The 19,480-nt window shown below is 43.2% G+C and overlaps 1 protein-coding gene across 1 annotated transcript; it reads left to right on the top strand.

Annotated features, from left to right (window-relative positions):
• Positions 1 to 554: 554 nt before the first annotated feature.
• Positions 555 to 12,777, top strand: LOC128297745 (microtubule-associated protein futsch-like). Its single transcript, XM_053033437.1, has 7 exons — positions 555 to 575; positions 4,543 to 4,603; positions 4,682 to 4,892; positions 5,000 to 5,555; positions 7,698 to 8,580; positions 8,932 to 11,718; positions 11,962 to 12,777. The coding sequence occupies exons 1-7, from the start codon at positions 555 to 557 to the stop codon at positions 12,714 to 12,716; spliced, it is 5,274 nt and encodes a 1,757-aa protein (XP_052889397.1). The 3' UTR covers positions 12,717 to 12,777.
• Positions 12,778 to 19,480: the final 6,703 nt, after the last annotated feature.

Below are 19,480 nucleotides of genomic sequence, written 5' to 3'. Positions count from 1 at the left end.
GGTTCAGGGCCAAGCATGCGGGTTGGTAAGGTCATTAGAATAAATTGTGCTCGGGCACAAAAGGGAAGATCGTGGCAGGAAAAAGGATACATAAAATGGAAAAGCCCGCGCTTCATTCTGCTGGCGTGTTGCTGTTGTTTGGCGCTAAATTATGCTATTTTGTTAGTTGTTGCTTTTTGGCAGTAAGACGCGAAAGATAATGGGTGAAAGAAACGATCGCTTACAAGCAGGTTTGTGTCTCCTGGTAGTGGGGGAACTGCATGCGCAATCGGGATTTATCAAAATGTTGCTGATCCTGCCGGCCGGCCGTCAGTTCGGCAGAAGCGCTCGAACGATAAGGAACACCCTGGGCAGTTCCCGGTGGAAGTCGGTGTTGGTGCAGTAGTGTGTAGGTTGGTGTAGGTGAAGGTGTGCTATTGGTGCAGTGTTTTGCGACCAAACCGTAACATATCATATTTAATCCGATCGTGTCTGACTGGAGCCCGGTTTGTGTGGTTGTGTGTGAATTCAATATCGATCAAGAAGCGCGTTACCGGATCGGTGCGTGAGTCAAGATGCGGTTGGACTGCAGATGGGTAAGTTTGTGTAAATCCTACGCCCGTTTGGTGACACGAAATGGAATTGGAGGTGATGCCGTTAAGCAACCGTTGGGAATGGCCCAAAATAGTGTGCTTGCGGATTGTGAAACGTGATGATGATCGCATAAAGGAATGTGTGACTAAAGTGTGCGTCCAAATCGTGGAAAAAGATGCGCATCGGGTTAATAGTTCTTGTGTTCGGAAGCATGTCTCTCTTTTCCTTTCGGATTTAATGCGTTTGGTTCTTAAAATTTTAAATCAAGACAGTCAAGACTTGTCACAAAATGCAAGATGCAGCACATAATCTCGACGCTTCATCTACCATAAAGACAATTAAGGCATTTTGGCTCATCCTTGAATATGTTTGCGCAACAGCAAACAGGTAGATTAGCATCGCTTCATTCGTTTTGAAAGGCACTTTGACTTCTTGCTAGAATAATGCGCTTTACCGTGACCTTTCGGTAGAAGATCCTGAACCGTCTTCTTTTATGACGAGAGTTGATTCGCGTAAGATGTTTTGTTTTTCGAAATGAATGCGTAGCACGAAAGAGGATACATAAAAAAATGCAAAATTGATGAATCTCGGAGTATTTTGAAGAAGATTCTACGTCAGTTATTTATTGCATCTAATTAAGGATGGCAAAGTTTGGACAGGAAGATGCGGAAGTTTTCATTTCGCAGACTTATGCTAATGAACAGTAATTGGGTATTTTGGTTTCCAGTTGTAGTGTTCCTTATCTTCGCTTAAATACGTACAGGATTCCTTACGAAACATAGTATAATTATCGGTGACTGCTTTTTGACATTTTTTTAGTATCTACAGTACCTGTTTATCATTGTACGATACAAAAAAGAACTAAGTTATCGTTAGTTCGTATCATGTTTATGTATTTAATATTTACAATTAAAATTAGAAATAATCTGTTTGTATGTCTTCATGTTTTGCATGCTCTTACAGCTTTTAAATAAAATTCATCAGTTATTTGAAAATAAATTTAACCGGTATAAAAGGCAGACAAAATACTTTGTTTACTAGCTCGTTGAGAATTTGTATTTCGAGTTGATCAAATTAGTTATTGTCGCATAAAAAAAGTATCCGATTTTGTTGAAATATTTCATGACTAGGGCTTGCATGCGAATGACTTGCGTTGATCGTTTTAAATGAGCCACATACATTGATTCTATGTATTGAATTGAACTTGCTTAATCTTTTAAGGAATCTTAGCCATTTTCTTAAAAATTGTGCAATTTATAAATGTTGAGTAACTAACGGACCGCTTGAAAAGCTTGATGCATTGTTTAGCCTCATTTTTTGTGTTACCATGGTAGAATTGAATTTGTAAAAAAATACTTTAGGTGTTTTTCATTAACGGGCAATAATGAACATTATGGAGTAATGCTTATTTGTAAAGGATCCCAAGGAGGTTGTGAGACGTCTAGAAACCTAACGTTGTTTATTTACTGTTGTTTGGATGCCATTTTGTTCACACAACCTGATCGTTTTCTTTTATCGATATTTTGTTACTATTACTTTTTATTGATTTTCAATGTTAACAAAATTTTACGAAAAAAAAACAAACAATGATTGCAAAGTGGGCAAAATGTTTAACAGATTTACACCATAATATAATTTTACAAGTTATATAAAATTACTTTGAGGTCGTTTGTATCAACGTCACATTGTTATTCCTAGTGATAAAGATGTTAAAAATATTATTAACATAATTTACAAACAATTTCCAAAAGAACTTGCGAATACTGGCATTGAAAAATGCTAGGATAGCAAAGCACAGAGCCAGAACAAGACGATCCGAATTGCCAACAGGCTTAACTCACCATTATATCTTAAAGAAAAACTATTTCTTAAATGCAAAATTAAAAGTAATCAACCTGCTAACAATTAACCTTAGGAAAAAAACAAACCAAAAATCTAACAATAGAAATGAAGCAGGGTTAGAAGGGTGAGAATGAGATGGGATGAGGAGAGAAAAATTGATGGAGGAAATGCAAAGCTAAAGGCTTGAGAAAGGAAATCGAGATCGGAAAGCGGCTGGAAACAAATAAAAAACGAAGCAAGTAAAGAAGGTGCAAAAGTTGCACATAGAAACCAAAAACGGTTCATTGTGCCTGTATTGGGTGCGATGGCAAGCAACTACAGGGGATCGCGAGTTCTAAGGTTGCGGGAGAGGTATAGAAAGGGTCTAAGGATAGGAGATCAGAAGCGTCAGTGTTGGCAACAAAAATTGCTTGTGCTCTATTACGCGACGTTTAACGTATCAAGGCCTAGGATTTGGCAATGATCGACATAGGAGGGGAACTCTAGAACGACCCACCAGATATCTTATCGCAATTCTCCTGCAGGAGCGCATAAGATATCAGGAATTTTCTTAATTTTTACTGTCGAGGAAGGCCTAGGTTCCGTTCGTTCTTTGTCAAAAGGTTTACTTGTGTTCCAGAGTTTCTGGCACAATGCATGCCTGACCAGTAAGCACATAGAGCGTTGGAAATGTGTTTAGGTGTTCGCTGTGAAAATTTCTCTAGATATTCCTACAGGAGACGTGCGATTAAAATAAGGCGCTGCGCTCAAATAGACCACTCCGGTAGTTTTAGTGTTAACTTTGACGCCGTGAATGACTGGAAAAAATTCACAATCTGTCCAAAAGCGTTAAATTTTTTTTAACGAACCAACTAGGTTCGTTTCGTCTTTTCTCTAGAATGTTTGGACCTAGGTTCGTGTGAAAAAAATATTGAAGACGATTGTTTCATGTGATCTTCAGGACAATTTAAATAGTGTTTTAGGGAACTTAGAATGTTGTTGAGTTGTCTTATGGCCAATGGCTAGTGATTGGAATGATCATTTTTTACGGAACGGAACATAACCAAGATGGACAGAAATGAACTTGGTAAATTTTGTAGATATTCTTAGCCAATATGTGTCACTTGCTTGTTATATACTATTATTGAAACATAACGCCAAACCTAGTGCCTTTTTGTCTGCACAACAATATCGTGGCACACGGACAGCCGTTAACCGTGAAATCTGAGGATCTAAATTCCTCAAAAAATTTATCAATGTTCAAGAAGATCATTGAACAAACTTGAAAACAATCTATTTATTTCAATTGTTGCTGATTTTCCCTTATGAAGTAAATCTGAGCAAGAGTAAGTGAAAAAACAGTTACTTTATAGTATTTGGAGAAAGAACATCACGTAGTAGCAAAAACCCTAATGGTGGTGAATAATTTGAACCTAGATTCGATCGTTCCATTAGGAATGTAACGTACCTAGTAGGTTCGTAATAAAATTCTCATCACTAATAACGTCGTGAAGACTAGATTTTGTTCAACTGAACTGCATTTGTATAGTCCGAACATTGGTAGCAGTTGTGGATACGATCGGTTCGAATTGTACATCGTTCTTTATACATTTTATACTTTCAGAAAAAAATTCTCTCCATTTTAACTTCTAATAACTTTACTTACATCTTAAGTTTGCTTCGTTTTATGAGTTTTAAGAACTTCAATAAAAATAACGTCAATAGAACTTGTGAATAATTCTTAATAATAGATCTAAGTTTTTTTTTATCTAAGAGAGCAGTACATGAATTATACTGATATATTTAATAACGGCTTAATATTCAAATGTTAAATAATGATTTATTATATATATCGTCTTGAGAATAGAGGTTAATCGAACCTATCGAGATTTTCATTCACTCATGCCTAAGAGTACATTTTTAAAAATCTTATTTGAGCTTTTCGTCTGCTGGTAGGTTTTAAAATTGCCCACCCCTCTTAACTCCACACAATTCATATTGTTGGAGTAGTTGAAAGAAATTAGATTTCGGGCCTTTTCATTGTGTTTTATTGATATAACCGAGCGTGAGCGTTAATTGTGTTTTATTGATACAACCTGGAAGCATACTGGAGGAAAAATTAAAAGTTTTAATTTTACGTCCCTACAGCTCCTGTTGCCAATGCTGGCACTTTTCGTCGAAGCGAGAGATGCACGAGCATACCGTGGAGGTAAAGTAAATACTGATACCGATCATGATAAACTGATACCAATAATGAATGATGCAATGATGTTGGATTTGTTTACAGGCAAGGCAGAATACATGAAAGCGGATCGTAAAGGCGAAACCCAGTTTCAGCATCAGAAAACTATCGATGGAGCCGTACTCGGATGCTTCGGATATGTTGATGGGCAGGGGAAAATGTATGTCACTCACTACTTGGCCGATGTTGCGGGATATCGGAGCGTAAGCTTGTCTGCACCAGATAAAATAACTCAGGACCGTCTCAAATTGCTGAGGTAAGGCCAAACTAGCTTTGCATGAAATCGATGCTTGGTATGAGACGTACAACTCGTGCGCGAATCAATCGATAAAAAAATCAACAACGGAAACTGTATCATTTTAGAAACGGTGAAGATGGCCCAGTGGCAGATCTATTTCCGGTCGACTGTACAGAAGAAGGAGATTTTGGGAAATTGAAGCGGATGGCTGATAAGATAAAGAAGGATTTTGAGAGCGGTACTGATGATGACGAACCACAGAGGAAATCTCCCGCTTACGACAAAAAAGAAAATCCGACCAATCCGAGTGAAATTGGAAATGTTCCAAAAACTAGCGATGCACCTAGTGACAGTCCAAAAGCGAAAAAAGAGCCGTCAGATACAAAATCTAATGAGACACCAAACGAAAAACAAAATGTTCGACTGATAAACGTTAGGGATCCGAGTACGTTTGGAAAACCGTTACAGAAACTAGCAGAAAGCTTAAAATCACCGTTTAGAAAATCACCATCTAAACCAGATGGCAATGAAGCTAAAATGGATCCAGTAAAATCAGATGATTCACAGAAAAACCACGACCCGAAGTCTTCGAACCCACCACAGCAAGAGGACCAACCGCAACCTAAAACGGGATTGGAAACACCTTTAGAAAATAAAAAGAATCCATCTGAGAAGCCAGAAGTTACACCAAGGATATCTGATGATTCTAAAACTGCTAAATATGATTCACCAGTTGAAAAGCCTAAGGATGAACTGACTAAAGAACCAACTGATAAAAATCTATCGCCGAAGTCAGGAAAGGAACCAAGCAAGGCCGACAAAGAACCCTCCAAGTCTCAACCCAAGAAGGAATCTGACAAGTCTGCAAGCAAGAACAAGAAGCCCAACGATGATGCAAAGGAATCTGACAAGCCTGAAGATCAACAAGACGATTCGAGCGCGGAGAAGCCCGAGGACGATGACTCCAACGATCCCAAGCAATCGCCGAAGTCAGGGAAGGAACCAAGCAAGGCCGACAAAGAACCCTCCAAGTCTCAACCCAAGAAGGGATCTGACAAGCCTGCAAGCAAGAACAAGAAGCCCAACGACGATGCAAAGGAATCTGACAAGCCTGAAGATCAACAAGACGATTCGAGCGCGGAGAAGCCCGAGGACGATGACTCCAACGATCCCAAGCAATCGCCGAAGTCAGGAAAGGAACCAAGCAAGGCCGACAAAGAACCCTCCAAGTCTCAACCCAAGAAGGGATCTGACAAGCCTGCAAGCAAGAACAAGAAGCCCAACGACGATGCAAAGGAATCTGACAAGCCTGAAGATCAACAAGACGATTCGAGCGCGGAGAAGCCCGAGGACGATGACTCCAACGATCCCAAGCAATCGCCGAAGTCAGGAAAGGAACCAAGCAAGGCCGACAAAGAACCCTCCAAGTCTCAACCCAAGAAGGGATCTGACAAGCCTGCAAGCAAAAACAAGAAGCCCAACGACGATGCAAAGGAATCTGACAAGCCTGAAGATCAACAAGACGATTCGAGCGCGGAGAAGCCCGAGGACGATGACTCCAACGATCCCAAGCAATCGCCGAAGTCAGGAAAGGAACCAAGCAAGGCCGACAAAGAACCCTCCAAGTCTCAACCCAAGAAGGGATCTGACAAGCCTGCAAGCAAGAACAAGAAGCCCAACGACGATGCAAAGGAATCTGACAAGCCTGAAGATCAACAAGACGATTCGAGCGCGGAGAAGCCCGAGGACGATGACTCCAACGATCCCAAGCAATCGCCGAAGTCAGGAAAGGAACCAAGCAAGGCCGACAAAGAACCCTCCAAGTCTCAACCCAAGAAGGGATCTGACAAGCCTGCAAGCAAGAACAAGAAGCCCAACGACGATGCAAAGGAATCTGACAAGCCTGAAGATCAACAAGACGATTCGAGCGCGGAGAAACCCGAGGACGATGACTCCAACGATCCCAAGCAATCGCCGAAGTCAGGAAAGGAACCAAGCAAGGCCGACAAAGAACCCTCCAAGTCTCAACCCAAGAAGGGATCTGACAAGCCTGCAAGCAAGAACAAAAAGCCCAACGACGATGCAATGGAATCTGACAAGCCTGAAGATCAACAAGACGATTCGAGCGCGGAGAAGCCCGAGGACGATGACTCCAACGATCCCAAGCAATCGCCGAAGTCAGGAAAGGAACCAAGCAAGGCCGACAAAGAACCCTCCAAGTCTCAACCCAAGAAGGGATCTGACAAGCCTGCAAGCAAGAACAAGAAGCCCAACGACGATGCAAAGGAATCTGACAAGCCTGAAGATCAACAAGACGATTCGAGCGCGGAGAAGCCCGAGAACGATGATCCCAAGCAATCGCCGAAGTCAGGAAAGGAACCAAGCAAGGCCGACAAAGAACCCTCCAAGTCTCAACCCAAGAAGGGATCTGACAAGCCTGCAAGCAAGAACAAGAAGCCCAACGACGATGCAAAGGAATCTGACAAGCCTGAAGATCAACAAGACGATTCGAGCGCGGAGAAGCCCGAGGACGATGACTCCAACGATCCCAAGCAATCGCCGAAGTCAGGAAAGGAACCAAGCAAGGCCGACAAAGAACCCTCCAAGTCTCAACCCAAGAAGGGATCTGACAAGCCTGCAAGCAAGAACAAGAAGCCCAACGACGATGCAAAGGAATCTGACAAGCCTGAAGATCAACAAGACGATTCGAGCGCGGAGAAGCCCGAGAACGATGATCCCAAGCAATCGCCGAAATCAGGAAAGGAACCAAGCAAGGCCGACAAAGAACCCTCCAAGTCTCAACCCAAGAAGGGATCTGACAAGCCTGCAAGCAAGAACAAGAAGCCCAACGACGATGCAAAGGAATCTGACAAGCCTGAAGATCAACAAGACGATTCGAGCGCGGAGAAGCCCGAGGACGATGATCCCAAGCAATCGCCGAAGTCAGGAAAGGAACCAAGCAAGGCCGACAAAGAACCCTCCAAGTCTCAACCCAAGAAGGGATCTGACAAGCCTGCAAGCAAGAACAAGAAGCCCAATGACGATGAAAAGGAATCTGACAAGCCTGAAGATCAACAAGACGATTCGAGCGCGGAGAAGCCCGAGGACGATGACTCCAACGATCCCAAGCAATCGCCGAAGTCAGGAAAGGAACCAAGCAAGGCCGACAAAGAACCCTCCAAGTCTCAACCCAAGAAGGGATCTGACAAGCCTGCAAGCAAGAACAAGAAGCCCAACGACGATGCAAAGGAATCTGACAAGCCTGAAGATCAACAAGACGATTCGAGCGCGGAGAAGCCCGAGGACGATGACTCCAACGATCCCAAGCAATCGCCGAAGTCAGGAAAGGAACCAAGCAAGGCCGACAAAGAACCCTCCAAGTCTCAACCCAAGAAGGGATCTGACAAGCCTGCAAGCAAGAACAAGAAGCCCAACGACGATGCAAAGGAATCTGACAAGCCTGAAGATCAACAAGACGATTCGAGCGCGGAGAAGCCCGAAGACGATGACTCCAACGATCCCAAGCAATCGCCGAAGTCAGGAAAGGAACCAAGCAAGGCCGACAAAGAACCCTCCAAGTCTCAACCCAAGAAGGGATCTGACAAGCCTGCAAGCAAGAACAAGAAGCCCAACGACGATGCAAAGGAATCTGACAAGCCTGAAGATCAACAAGACGATTCGAGCGCGGAGAAGCCCGAGAACGATGATCCCAAGCAATCGCCGAAGTCAGGAAAGGAACCAAGCAAGGCCGACAAAGAACCCTCCAAGTCTCAACCCAAGAAGGGATCTGACAAGCCTGCAAGCAAGAACAAGAAGCCCAACGACGATGCAAAGGAATCTGACAAGCCTGAAGATCAACAAGACGATTCGAGCGCGGAGAAGCCCGAGGACGATGACTCCAACGATCCCAAGCAATCGTCGAAGTCAGGAAAGGAACCAAGCAAGGCCGACAAAGAACCCTCCAAGTCTCAACCCAAGAAGGGATCTGACAAGCCTGCAAGCAAGAACAAGAAGCCCAACGACGATGCAAAGGAATCTGACAAGCCTGAAGATCAACAAGACGATTCGAGCGCGGAGAAGCCCGAGGACGATGATCCCAAGCAATCGCCGAAGTCAGGAAAGGAACCAAGCAAGGCCGACAAAGAACCCTCCAAGTCTCAACCCAAGAAGGGATCTGACAAGCCTGCAAGCAAGAACAAGAAGCCCAATGACGATGAAAAGGAATCTGACAAGCCTGAAGATCAACAAGACGATTCGAGCGCGGAGAAGCCCGAGGACGATGACTCCAACGATCCCAAGCAATCGCCGAAGTCAGGAAAGGAACCAAGCAAGGCCGACAAAGAACCCTCCAAGTCTCAACCCAAGAAGGGATCTGACAAGCCTGCAAGCAAGAACAAGAAGCCCAACGACGATGCAAAGGAATCTGACAAGCCTGAAGATCAACAAGACGATTCGAGCGCGGAGAAGCCCGAGGACGATGACTCCAACGATCCCAAGCAATCGCCGAAGTCAGGAAAGGAACCAAGCAAGGCCGACAAAGAACCCTCCAAGTCTCAACCCAAGAAGGGATCTGACAAGCCTGCAAGCAAGAACAAGAAGCCCAACGACGATGCAAAGGAATCTGACAAGCCTGAAGATCAACAAGACGATTCGAGCGCGGAGAAGCCCGAAGACGATGACTCCAACGATCCCAAGCAATCGCCGAAGTCAGGAAAGGAACCAAGCAAGGCCGACAAAGAACCCTCCAAGTCTCAACCCAAGAAGGGATCTGACAAGCCTGCAAGCAAGAACAAGAAGCCCAACGACGATGCAAAGGAATCTGACAAGCCTGAAGATCAACAAGACGATTCGAGCGCGGAGAAGCCCGAAGACGATGACTCCAACGATCCCAAGCAATCGCCGAAGTCAGGAAAGGAACCAAGCAAGGCCGACAAAGAACCCTCCAAGTCTCAACCCAAGAAGGGATCTGACAAGCCTGCAAGCAAGAACAAGAAGCCCAACGACGATGCAAAGGAATCTGACAAGCCTGAAGATCAACAAGACGATTCGAGCGCGGAGAAGCCCGGGGACGATGACTCCAACGATCCCAAGCAATCGCCGAAGTCAGGGAAGGAACCAAGCAAGGCCGACAAAGAACCCTCCAAGTCTCAACCCAAGAAGGGATCTGACAAGCCTGCAAGCAAGAACAAGAAGCCCAACGACGATGCAAAGGAATCTGACAAGCCTGAAGATCAACAAGACGATTCGAGCGCGGAGAAGCCCGAGGACGATGACTCCAACGATCCCAAGCAATCGCCGAAGTCAGGAAAGGAACCAAGCAAGGCCGACAAAGAACCCTCCAAGTCTCAACCCAAGAAGGGATCTGACAAGCCTGCAAGCAAGAACAAGAAGCCCAACGACGATGCAAAGGAATCTGACAAGCCTGAAGATCAACAAGACGATTCGAGCGCGGAGAAGCCCGAGGACGATGACTCCAACGATCCCAAGCAATCGCCGAAGTCAGGAAAGGAACCAAGCAAGGCCGACAAAGAACCCTCCAAGTCTCAACCCAAGAAGGGATCTGACAAGCCTGCAAGCAAGAACAAGAAGCCCAACGACGATGCAAAGGAATCAGACAAGCCTGAAGATCAACAAGACGATTCGAGCGCGGAGAAGCCCGAGGACGATGACTCCAACGATCCCAAGCAATCGCCGAAGTCAGGAAAGGAACCAAGCAAGGCCGACAAAGAACCCTCCAAGTCTCAACCCAAGAAGGGATCTGACAAGCCTGCAAGCAAGAACAAGAAGCCCAACGACGATGCAAAGGAATCTGACAAGCCTGAAGATCAACAAGACGATTCGAGCGCGGAGAAGCCCGAGAACGATGATCCCAAGCAATCGCCGAAATCAGGAAAGGAACCAAGCAAGGCCGACAAAGAACCCTCCAAGTCTCAACCCAAGAAGGGATCTGACAAGCCTGCAAGCAAGAACAAGAAGCCCAACGACGATGCAAAGGAATCTGACAAGCCTGAAGATCAACAAGACGATTCGAGCGCGGAGAAGCCCGAGGACGATGACTCCAACGATCCCAAGCAATCGCCGAAGTCAGGAAAGGAACCAAGCAAGGCCGACAAAGAACCCTCCAAGTCTCAACCCAAGAAGGGATCTGACAAGCCTGCAAGCAAGAACAAGAAGCCCAACGACGATGCAAAGGAATCTGACAAGCCTGAAGATCAACAAGACGATTCGAGCGCGGAGAAGCCCGAGGACGATGACTCCAACGATCCCAAGCAATCGCCGAAGTCAGGAAAGGAACCAAGCAAGGCCGACAAAGAACCCTCCAAGTCTCAACCCAAGAAGGGATCTGACAAGCCTGCAAGCAAGAACAAGAAGCCCAACGACGATGCAAAGGAATCTGACAAGCCTGAAGATCAACAAGACGATTCGAGCGCGGAGAAGCCCGAAGACGATGACTCCAACGATCCCAAGCAATCGCCGAAGTCAGGAAAGGAACCAAGCAAGGCCGACAAAGAACCCTCCAAGTCTCAACCCAAGAAGGGATCTGACAAGCCTGCAAGCAAGAACAAGAAGCCCAACGACGATGCAAAGGAATCTGACAAGCCTGAAGATCAACAAGACGATTCGAGCGCGGAGAAGCCCGAAGACGATGACTCCAACGATCCCAAGCAATCGCCGAAGTCAGGAAAGGAACCAAGCAAGGCCGACAAAGAACCCTCCAAGTCTCAACCCAAGAAGGGATCTGACAAGCCTGCAAGCAAGAACAAGAAGCCCAACGACGATGCAAAGGAATCTGACAAGCCTGAAGATCAACAAGACGATTTGAGCGCGGAGAAGCCCGGGGACGATGACTCCAACGATCCCAAGCAATCGCCGAAGTCAGGGAAGGAACCAAGCAAGGCCGACAAAGAACCCTCCAAGTCTCAACCCAAGAAGGGATCTGACAAGCCTGCAAGCAAGAACAAGAAGCCCAACGACGATGCAAAGGAATCTGACAAGCCTGAAGATCAACAAGACGATTCGAGCGCGGAGAAGCCCGAGGACGATGACTCCAACGATCCCAAGCAATCGCCGAAGTCAGGAAAGGAACCAGGGAAGGGATCTGACAAGCCTGCATCTAAACCGAGTGACTCCAATGACGTTTTGGCTGCCATTAGCAGAGTGTTGCCGGTGATTCGTGATTTAGGAAAGCCTTTGGCTAGCCGTTTTTCAGAAGATAAACCTTCGATGAGTCCAAAGGCGACCGCACCATCTCCTACCGACAGTGATGTGTACGATGAGGTAGATGATGAAGAGGATACTGACTCGGTTGATGCAGGTACACCAGAGAAGCAACAGGCAAGCGATCCGGATAAACCGAGCCAATCGAAACCGGAGTCATCTGATACAGGCAATTGCATCGAAATTATACTGCGGGTACCTACCGACGCTAGGCATGTGATTGTGCGGACCGAAAATCCAAAGTTTAAAACGCAAGATGGTGCTTCGCTGAACGAGTTGGTAAACAAAATTGGACCTGGTGTGTATGATGTTCAGTTGGCCAAGTTTGATAAGGTGGTGTTTGAAAAGTATGATAAATCTTCATCTGAAGCAGAACCAGAAACACCCAAGAACCTAGGAAAGGCATTCAACTATGATGAGCTGGTAGCGAAACCAAGGAATTCTGTGTCGAAAGCAAGAGTACCGGAAAATAGGACAAATGCATACCTTCCGAAGGTTAGTAACGCTCGATCGCGTGTTGGCGATGCTGATGAGAGGAAGGCAAAATCGGCTAGGGATGAAAATGGGCCATCCAATCAGCGTCGTATACCAGACAGATTCATGGCAATGGGACGACGAGGTTGAACATGAAAGTTTGAAATTGAGGATGAAGACTGGCTGGGAAAGGGAAACACATCGGCAGGATCTGTAGGACGAATTATGGAGACGAGGTCATTCATGTAGTAGTATATAAGGAAACATCACAGATGAAAGGAGCAAGGTACAATGGAAAATAAACAACCTGCATTTGTTTAAGTAATATGATGAATCTGTGTTGAAATTATTTTTTATTTCATAGCCGGATAGTATGTTGATGAAGTGCTGATGGTAAGTAATGATGTAAAATTAAAATTTAATTTCTTGCTGTTGGGCTATGCTTTTTAATAAACAAATCTCCGTATTGTAAAATTTTATACTTCCGCCTTTCTCGGGTTTTTTGTATGGTGCACAAACGCTGAACGCATGACGACATTTTTACAGTTTTTGTTGCGGACGATGGCTGTGACTTCGACACTCCTGGCGCTTCCCGGTACATTCCCAGACGGAATTCTGCTTTTACCCGGTTAGGTTGTTGTTTTAATTAATGTAATGTGACACGTTTTAATGATAAAAACGTTTATGGCTTGTGCGTGTCCAACGCACTAGAAAGGCATTTTGTTTTGTATGCCTGTTTTTGTTTGTTTAATATATCGTACGTTGATGGGATGTTACATTTTAAGTGAAGTGTATATGTTTTATATCAAGGGCGTCACTAAGAATGGCTTTTAATAATTTGTTTTGTGATCTTTGTTATTTTAATTTATGTGAGAATGTGCAATTTGACCATACTGGTGGTGGTATGGTGATGGACCATAGGTAAATATTGGGCGGAATTATGCTTTGTACAGTAGTAATTTGTTACTGAAATCAAGCTTCGATTTTCTGTTGAGGAAACAGGATAGGGGTCTGTATATTTTTTCACATTTGTCGGCTAGATATTAAATACGTGTTTTTATAAGTAAACCTTCTATCGAAAAAAACTCATTAATATTAAATGGAGTTTTTTCATACAATTTTGTTGCCATTAATTATTACTTTTTTTTGTAGGTAATTTACGAGAGCCAGTTTGCCTGGTAAAGAATATGGCTTCAGATTTTGACCCGTTTAGTTTTAGTTTCCATTTCCTGCAGTATATATAATATTTATTAGGAACCGTGTTAAGTGTTTTTATCACCGTATTTGGGTTTTTCGTTGAAAATACGGCATTGCCGTTATAATATAAATTAAAAAAATAAAAAAAATTTGGGTTTTTCGCAGATTATGATAAGCTGCATTCTTAGTAATAGTTAGGGAACACAAATAGATGTATTCAGTTTTGAAGGCCAAGATATGTCTGAAAGTATCCTATTGTAGTGTAAATTATTGCATAAAGAACAAAATTTATTTTAAATATTCCCAATTATTGGCAATTTGGAGTTAGGTAATAACTGCAATTGACGTTGTTATTTATTATTGTTGTATTGTAATTTATATTTGTCTATTTGTTCTTCACTCTGACGAGTTATTTATTTAATCGAATTAGATTTAGTTTGATTGCAACATTACGTGACATTTACTTTTGTTATGTTTCTATTGTTTTAATTTTGTATACAAACAAGACAATTACGTAAGTTTTATTTTAATTGGTAAATACTTCGGCAGATAAAGCATGTAAATACCCACGCCTACCATTAAGTAAACTCAAATTTAACGATATTGGTGTTCTGTCATTTGATATCTTTACATTTGTAATTGGATTAAATGCTAAATCCAGACTTGTCAACACACTCATGTGTTGTAACTCATTCAAATTAATTTCACTCAGTCTATTATGGTCTAGTGTTATCGTACGAAGGTTGGCAAAATAATCGGTGCACGCCGGCCTTGGCATGTAGATGTTTTGTTTGATTCGCATTTGGTGATAAGTTTTCCACGAGCAGAATGTTCTACTGCGATTGTAATTTTGGCCGATGCGTGTATTTATGGTTGTGATTTGATTGTAACCGAGGAATACACACTCAAGATTCGACAGATAGATTAACGCTCCAAAATCGAAGAGCTTCAACAAATTGCCTTTCAAGTTTAAATATCTTAATTGATCACAACACTGGCCGTTGGCATCCATTATTACCGATTGTATCTTATTGTAGGATAAATCAAGGCTTGTGAGGCTATGTAGGTTCTTTAGATCACCGAAATGTAGATATCTCATATGAGATCGACACTGTTCCAAGTTTACCAGATGCTGTAATTGTAGGACCGATGGTGGGAACACGTTGAAAGGTACACTACGCAGCCTAATGTCTTTGAGCATGTTAGCACTGTGGTGGATAAAAATCGCTTTTAGGAATACCTTGTAAAGCGCCTTGTAAAATCAGAGAGTATGATCCATTGGTGATGAAGGTAAATACGTACAATCCATCGTAGGAAATGTCTATATTGGATACGATACACGCACCGTTAGAGCAAACGAACTTGTACGCTTTGATGGAGAGTGCAAGCAGCAGGATGGTAACACTGGAAATAAACGATCGAACGTATGGATAAATGATGTGTTCCAACAGGTTACACTGTTGGGGTCATTTCGCTTACACATGTGAGTTCATAGTGGGGAAATCACTTTATAAAGGGTTTGCAATTGTACTGTACGATTAGAATTGTGTGGCAATTCAGCACTCAATTTGGTGTTTTATCTGCAACAAATATTGAAAATGCTAAGTGACTTTTAATAACAACCCTATTTGGGACTAAGAATCACTCTGTTGTGGCGATAATTCGCAGACATGTAATTGTGTGACAGTGGTTGGCATATTTATGGGAGAAAACAGCTCATAGTAAATAAATAATTTTAATAAATATTCTTGTTGTGAAATGAAAATATGCATTTGCTTCAATGAGCTTAAACAAACTGAAAAACGTTCAAACGCAAGTGAATTCTGACTTAATATTTGTTTATTATTAAGATGGTGGTGTATGGTGGTATACTTAGAGTATATAATAAAACAAAGTTTTTAGGAGTTATGTGATACAGGAAGCAAAAAACAATGAAATTCCCAATGATCTGCGAAAATAACTGATGACTGTTACGGGAAATTAAATGTGCAATTCATATTGCCTACATTTAGGCGCATACATTTCAAATGTGCACAGTATAACAGTGACACAACGGATACGTGTTATACTGGCATTAACATTGCTTTGAGCATTTTGTTTTAGAATTTGGTAGGGTTTCAGCCTCATTTTATTGTTATCGGAGGTATAGTGAGATAAATAACTTGATTACCTTGCGAAAAGATATCTTATGTAACATAGGTATCGAATACAATCCAATATTGGATCCAGTTTAATCCTACGTATCATATGAATCTCATCTATCAGCCATTAAAAGGAGCTGATGCTGATGGTAGCCACGTTTATCAGGTTGAGCTGGGTTGCTTGAACGTAGCCAATTCATTAATCAGATTAAAGAAGTGAGTTACGATGTAGTTCCACGAGCTACGTTCTGCGTAACAAATGCATCGCTAACTGGCACCAAGCAGTGTGCCAAGGGTCCGCGGTGCGATAAATATACATCATTAGGCAGGAATGGTTTTGCATAGAATGAGCAGCGCCGCCATATCATCACCTTCTGCCGTCCAGCTGGTGAGCACGGTTTTCGGTATCACCGATGTATTAATGCGATAAATTAATCGAAACGAACACCTATTCCGCCTTGGATCATCCATATTTCAAAGCCTGCAACGATCCATCCTACCCGGGTTCCGTTTTTCATTCTATGTAAATATTAGCGTTTCTACCATTTCCTTCCTTCTGATCCCCGTCGCACAAATCCCCACCGTAACGACTAGGCGCGATGTGCGGTCGGTGTTTGGTGGGTTTCAAAAAAAGAAAAAAAAAGCGCGACAGATCGGGCAGAGCGAGTTCCGTTTTTGGACAGATCGTGTGTGAAGATGACACACGCAATACGGCAGTGGCCTGCGCCTGGGCAGTGCTCTCGCCGGCAAAGTGAACCAGTTTCTGACCGCTGGTGCTGACCGCAAATGTGACCTCGACATTTGCGACACCCGTTGCGGTAGTTCCTCCTTCGGGTGCCTGGCGCAGGAATTGGTTGTCCTTTTTTCGTGTCGCGGAGCGTTAGCGAAATCGGTTGCTTATGATGCGCGCGGTGACATCTGGTTTTGCGGTCGACCACGCTACAGTCTCTAGTGTTTTAAATTTTCAAATTAACTTTTAATTACCCCCGAATGTCTATTGGGGGAGTTTTGGACAGTGTGCCGTAACGCGGTCCTATGCATATGTTTATGATGTGTCTTCAAGGTGGCTGCGCCACGCTGCTACAACATTCGCGTACGTGCTGTCACACCGTAATCAGGCCATGGAACGGATGGTGATTCGAATTCGAAGGATGCCACAGTTGGATTACGCAAGAACTGAGAACCGTGTGACGTTTTGCCTTGTCTTCGTTTGTTTTGTTTTCTCGAAGAGGCAAATCATTTGAACTCCATCGTAGTTGGGTCTTTCACTGGCGCCAACCAGAATGCGCACAGTTGTGGAATGTTGTGGTTCAGAGTGGTTTTGTTTTTCGCACAAAAGGCTGTCGGGTGACATCAGATCCCGTGCATCCGGGATTTCAGACGATGCTTTCGTACGCGTAGCATGGCAAGATGGCGTGATATTTCGAGCATTCTTAACCCTCCTACGCGGCCTTTTTTATCGAGCAAGCTATCGGGTTCATGCGCTACCCAAGACCGTTCACCTTTGTGTGTGTGTGTGTATGGTGAATCTTCCCAGTGACAATCCTTTTGTCTCTTTGTAGGATGTCGAAGTGGTTTCGATTGATTTAGAGCTGGTGCTGGAACGTGAAGCTGCTACTTGCTGCTATAAATCGTGCATCGGAACCATACGCATCTGTACTGAGCAAATGCGTGGCAATACGATATGGAAGATGTTTATTATTTTAGCAAGATTTATTCACGACACCAACCGACCCAGCTTGATTTATCGCACGGAAGGGGGAAGTGTTTAGCTAGTATTAGTGTGACATTTTGTTGAGCAACTCGTTCGAGTTGAAATTCCAGTAAACCTATTATCGACTTACTCAACTTAAGCTAGCAATGATTAATGATTTTTCATAGATTTCTTATTGTGTGTTAACTACAAAGCAAAAGCGAATAAAGGAAATTGAGTGGTCATCGGTGAACTGGCTGTGCGGTGGAAGCGCATTATCTGATTAAGCAAACGCGATATTGCACGATATGCTTGAGTTGCTCTGTACGGTTTTGCATTATTAAAATTTCCCCGAAGTGGCGCTGGCTGGCGGTTGATTACGGTGGCTTTCTGGGGATAATTTACACGACGAAGTTTGGAGAGTTGCCACTGTGGCGAACTATAATTAATTATGTTTTATGGCCATCGTAAAGATGACAGATATTGAAGCTGACGACAAGCCAAGGTGTGGACCGTTCGTCGCTGAACAAATCAATTTATCAGCGGTATAAGTTGGGAGGGGATGATGCAGAGAAAATGACGGAACCGGAGTTGTCTTGTACACGGGGTTTGATTTGTTTTGAAGATGCGTCATCAATTATGCTTTTTATGTTGCAGCTTAGTTGATGTTATGCTGAATGTACCTTGTAGATGTTTTCCAAATTCAGTTGCAAATTATCAAGGGTGGGTGGTGCTTGCTTAAAGTTGCGTAAGTTTTGGAATAAAAGTTCTTAAAGATGGTATTTTTCTCCCACGCTATATCCAACGACAACCGCAATGTAAAAATAGCAACACAACTTTTGACAAATGAGGCATTGGAAGGAAGCAAATAAAAAACGGAAAACAGGGATAAAAAATGACGGGATTAGGGTTGGTTTTTTTTTAGGCAAAGCGGAAAATAAGCTGCTTACGTACGTTCCCAAAAGCTAGGATGTCACGTATTGAGGATACATGGAAGTGATTTGGGTGGCTTAGTTTCCAGAAGCTATATCCTGACGCCTTAACCAAATTGATGGAACACATCTCAAGAAACCCCTTGTTTATCTGCAAACAAAAGATCGATTGGGCGATAGACATTTAATTTTTTTGACAGTCAAAGATATCCACATATATTTATGTAATGAATTTCAAATAGCAAAATAATTTCTTTCTTTTAAAAAGTTAAAGCGTTTGGTTTAAATTAAATATGCCGGTTACCTACAGCTTAGAAAACTAAAATTTGTAAATGAAAATAAAATGTTGTTGTATCTAAACAACAAAATCATGTTTTGTGCCTCATCACCTTCCCACTATGTTCGCCAACGATTTGTTTACCTCATTTTTCGGCCTTTCAATGTCAAGGAAGCCTTTCTGTATGGCAATCAAACGCAGGGGTTTACCATGCGTGAGGAAAAAATGGCAACGGCCGTATTAAATGATGGCTATTGAAACGAAAACTCGACATCACAACAGCGAAAAAGACGAGCAAGAAATCGCCGGGCAGACCTGTGATGAAAGTACTTGGACAGCATCAGCGGGCATTGCTTTTACGCGGAAGGCTAAAAATAGTTTTCAGAAAATCCATAAAAATGCCAACACGATAAGTACAAACATTTCCAGCCTGTCACCTGTTACGATAATAAGTGTCTCGGAGCAACGTTCTGGGCTTTTTTGTAAAGGAAACCCTCGAAAGCGGGTGATGCGGTGTTGCGTTTTACGGAATATCTATCTCATCCAATTCGTCGCGTAAACGAAAAACACCTTTCACTCGCAAATTGACCGTTGGGGCCTTGTTGCGTGGTTTTGTGAAAAGAATTTTGAGAATTTGTAAATTAGCTGAAGTGCCGACAGTTAGGGTAGATGGT

This window comes from Anopheles moucheti, chromosome 2 (genome assembly GCF_943734755.1).
Source record: "Anopheles moucheti chromosome 2, idAnoMoucSN_F20_07, whole genome shotgun sequence".
Lineage (NCBI taxonomy): Eukaryota > Metazoa > Arthropoda > Insecta > Diptera > Culicidae > Anopheles > Anopheles moucheti.
The sequence above is the reverse complement of the archived record's forward strand: the minus strand, read 5'-3'. Positions and strand labels throughout refer to the sequence as shown.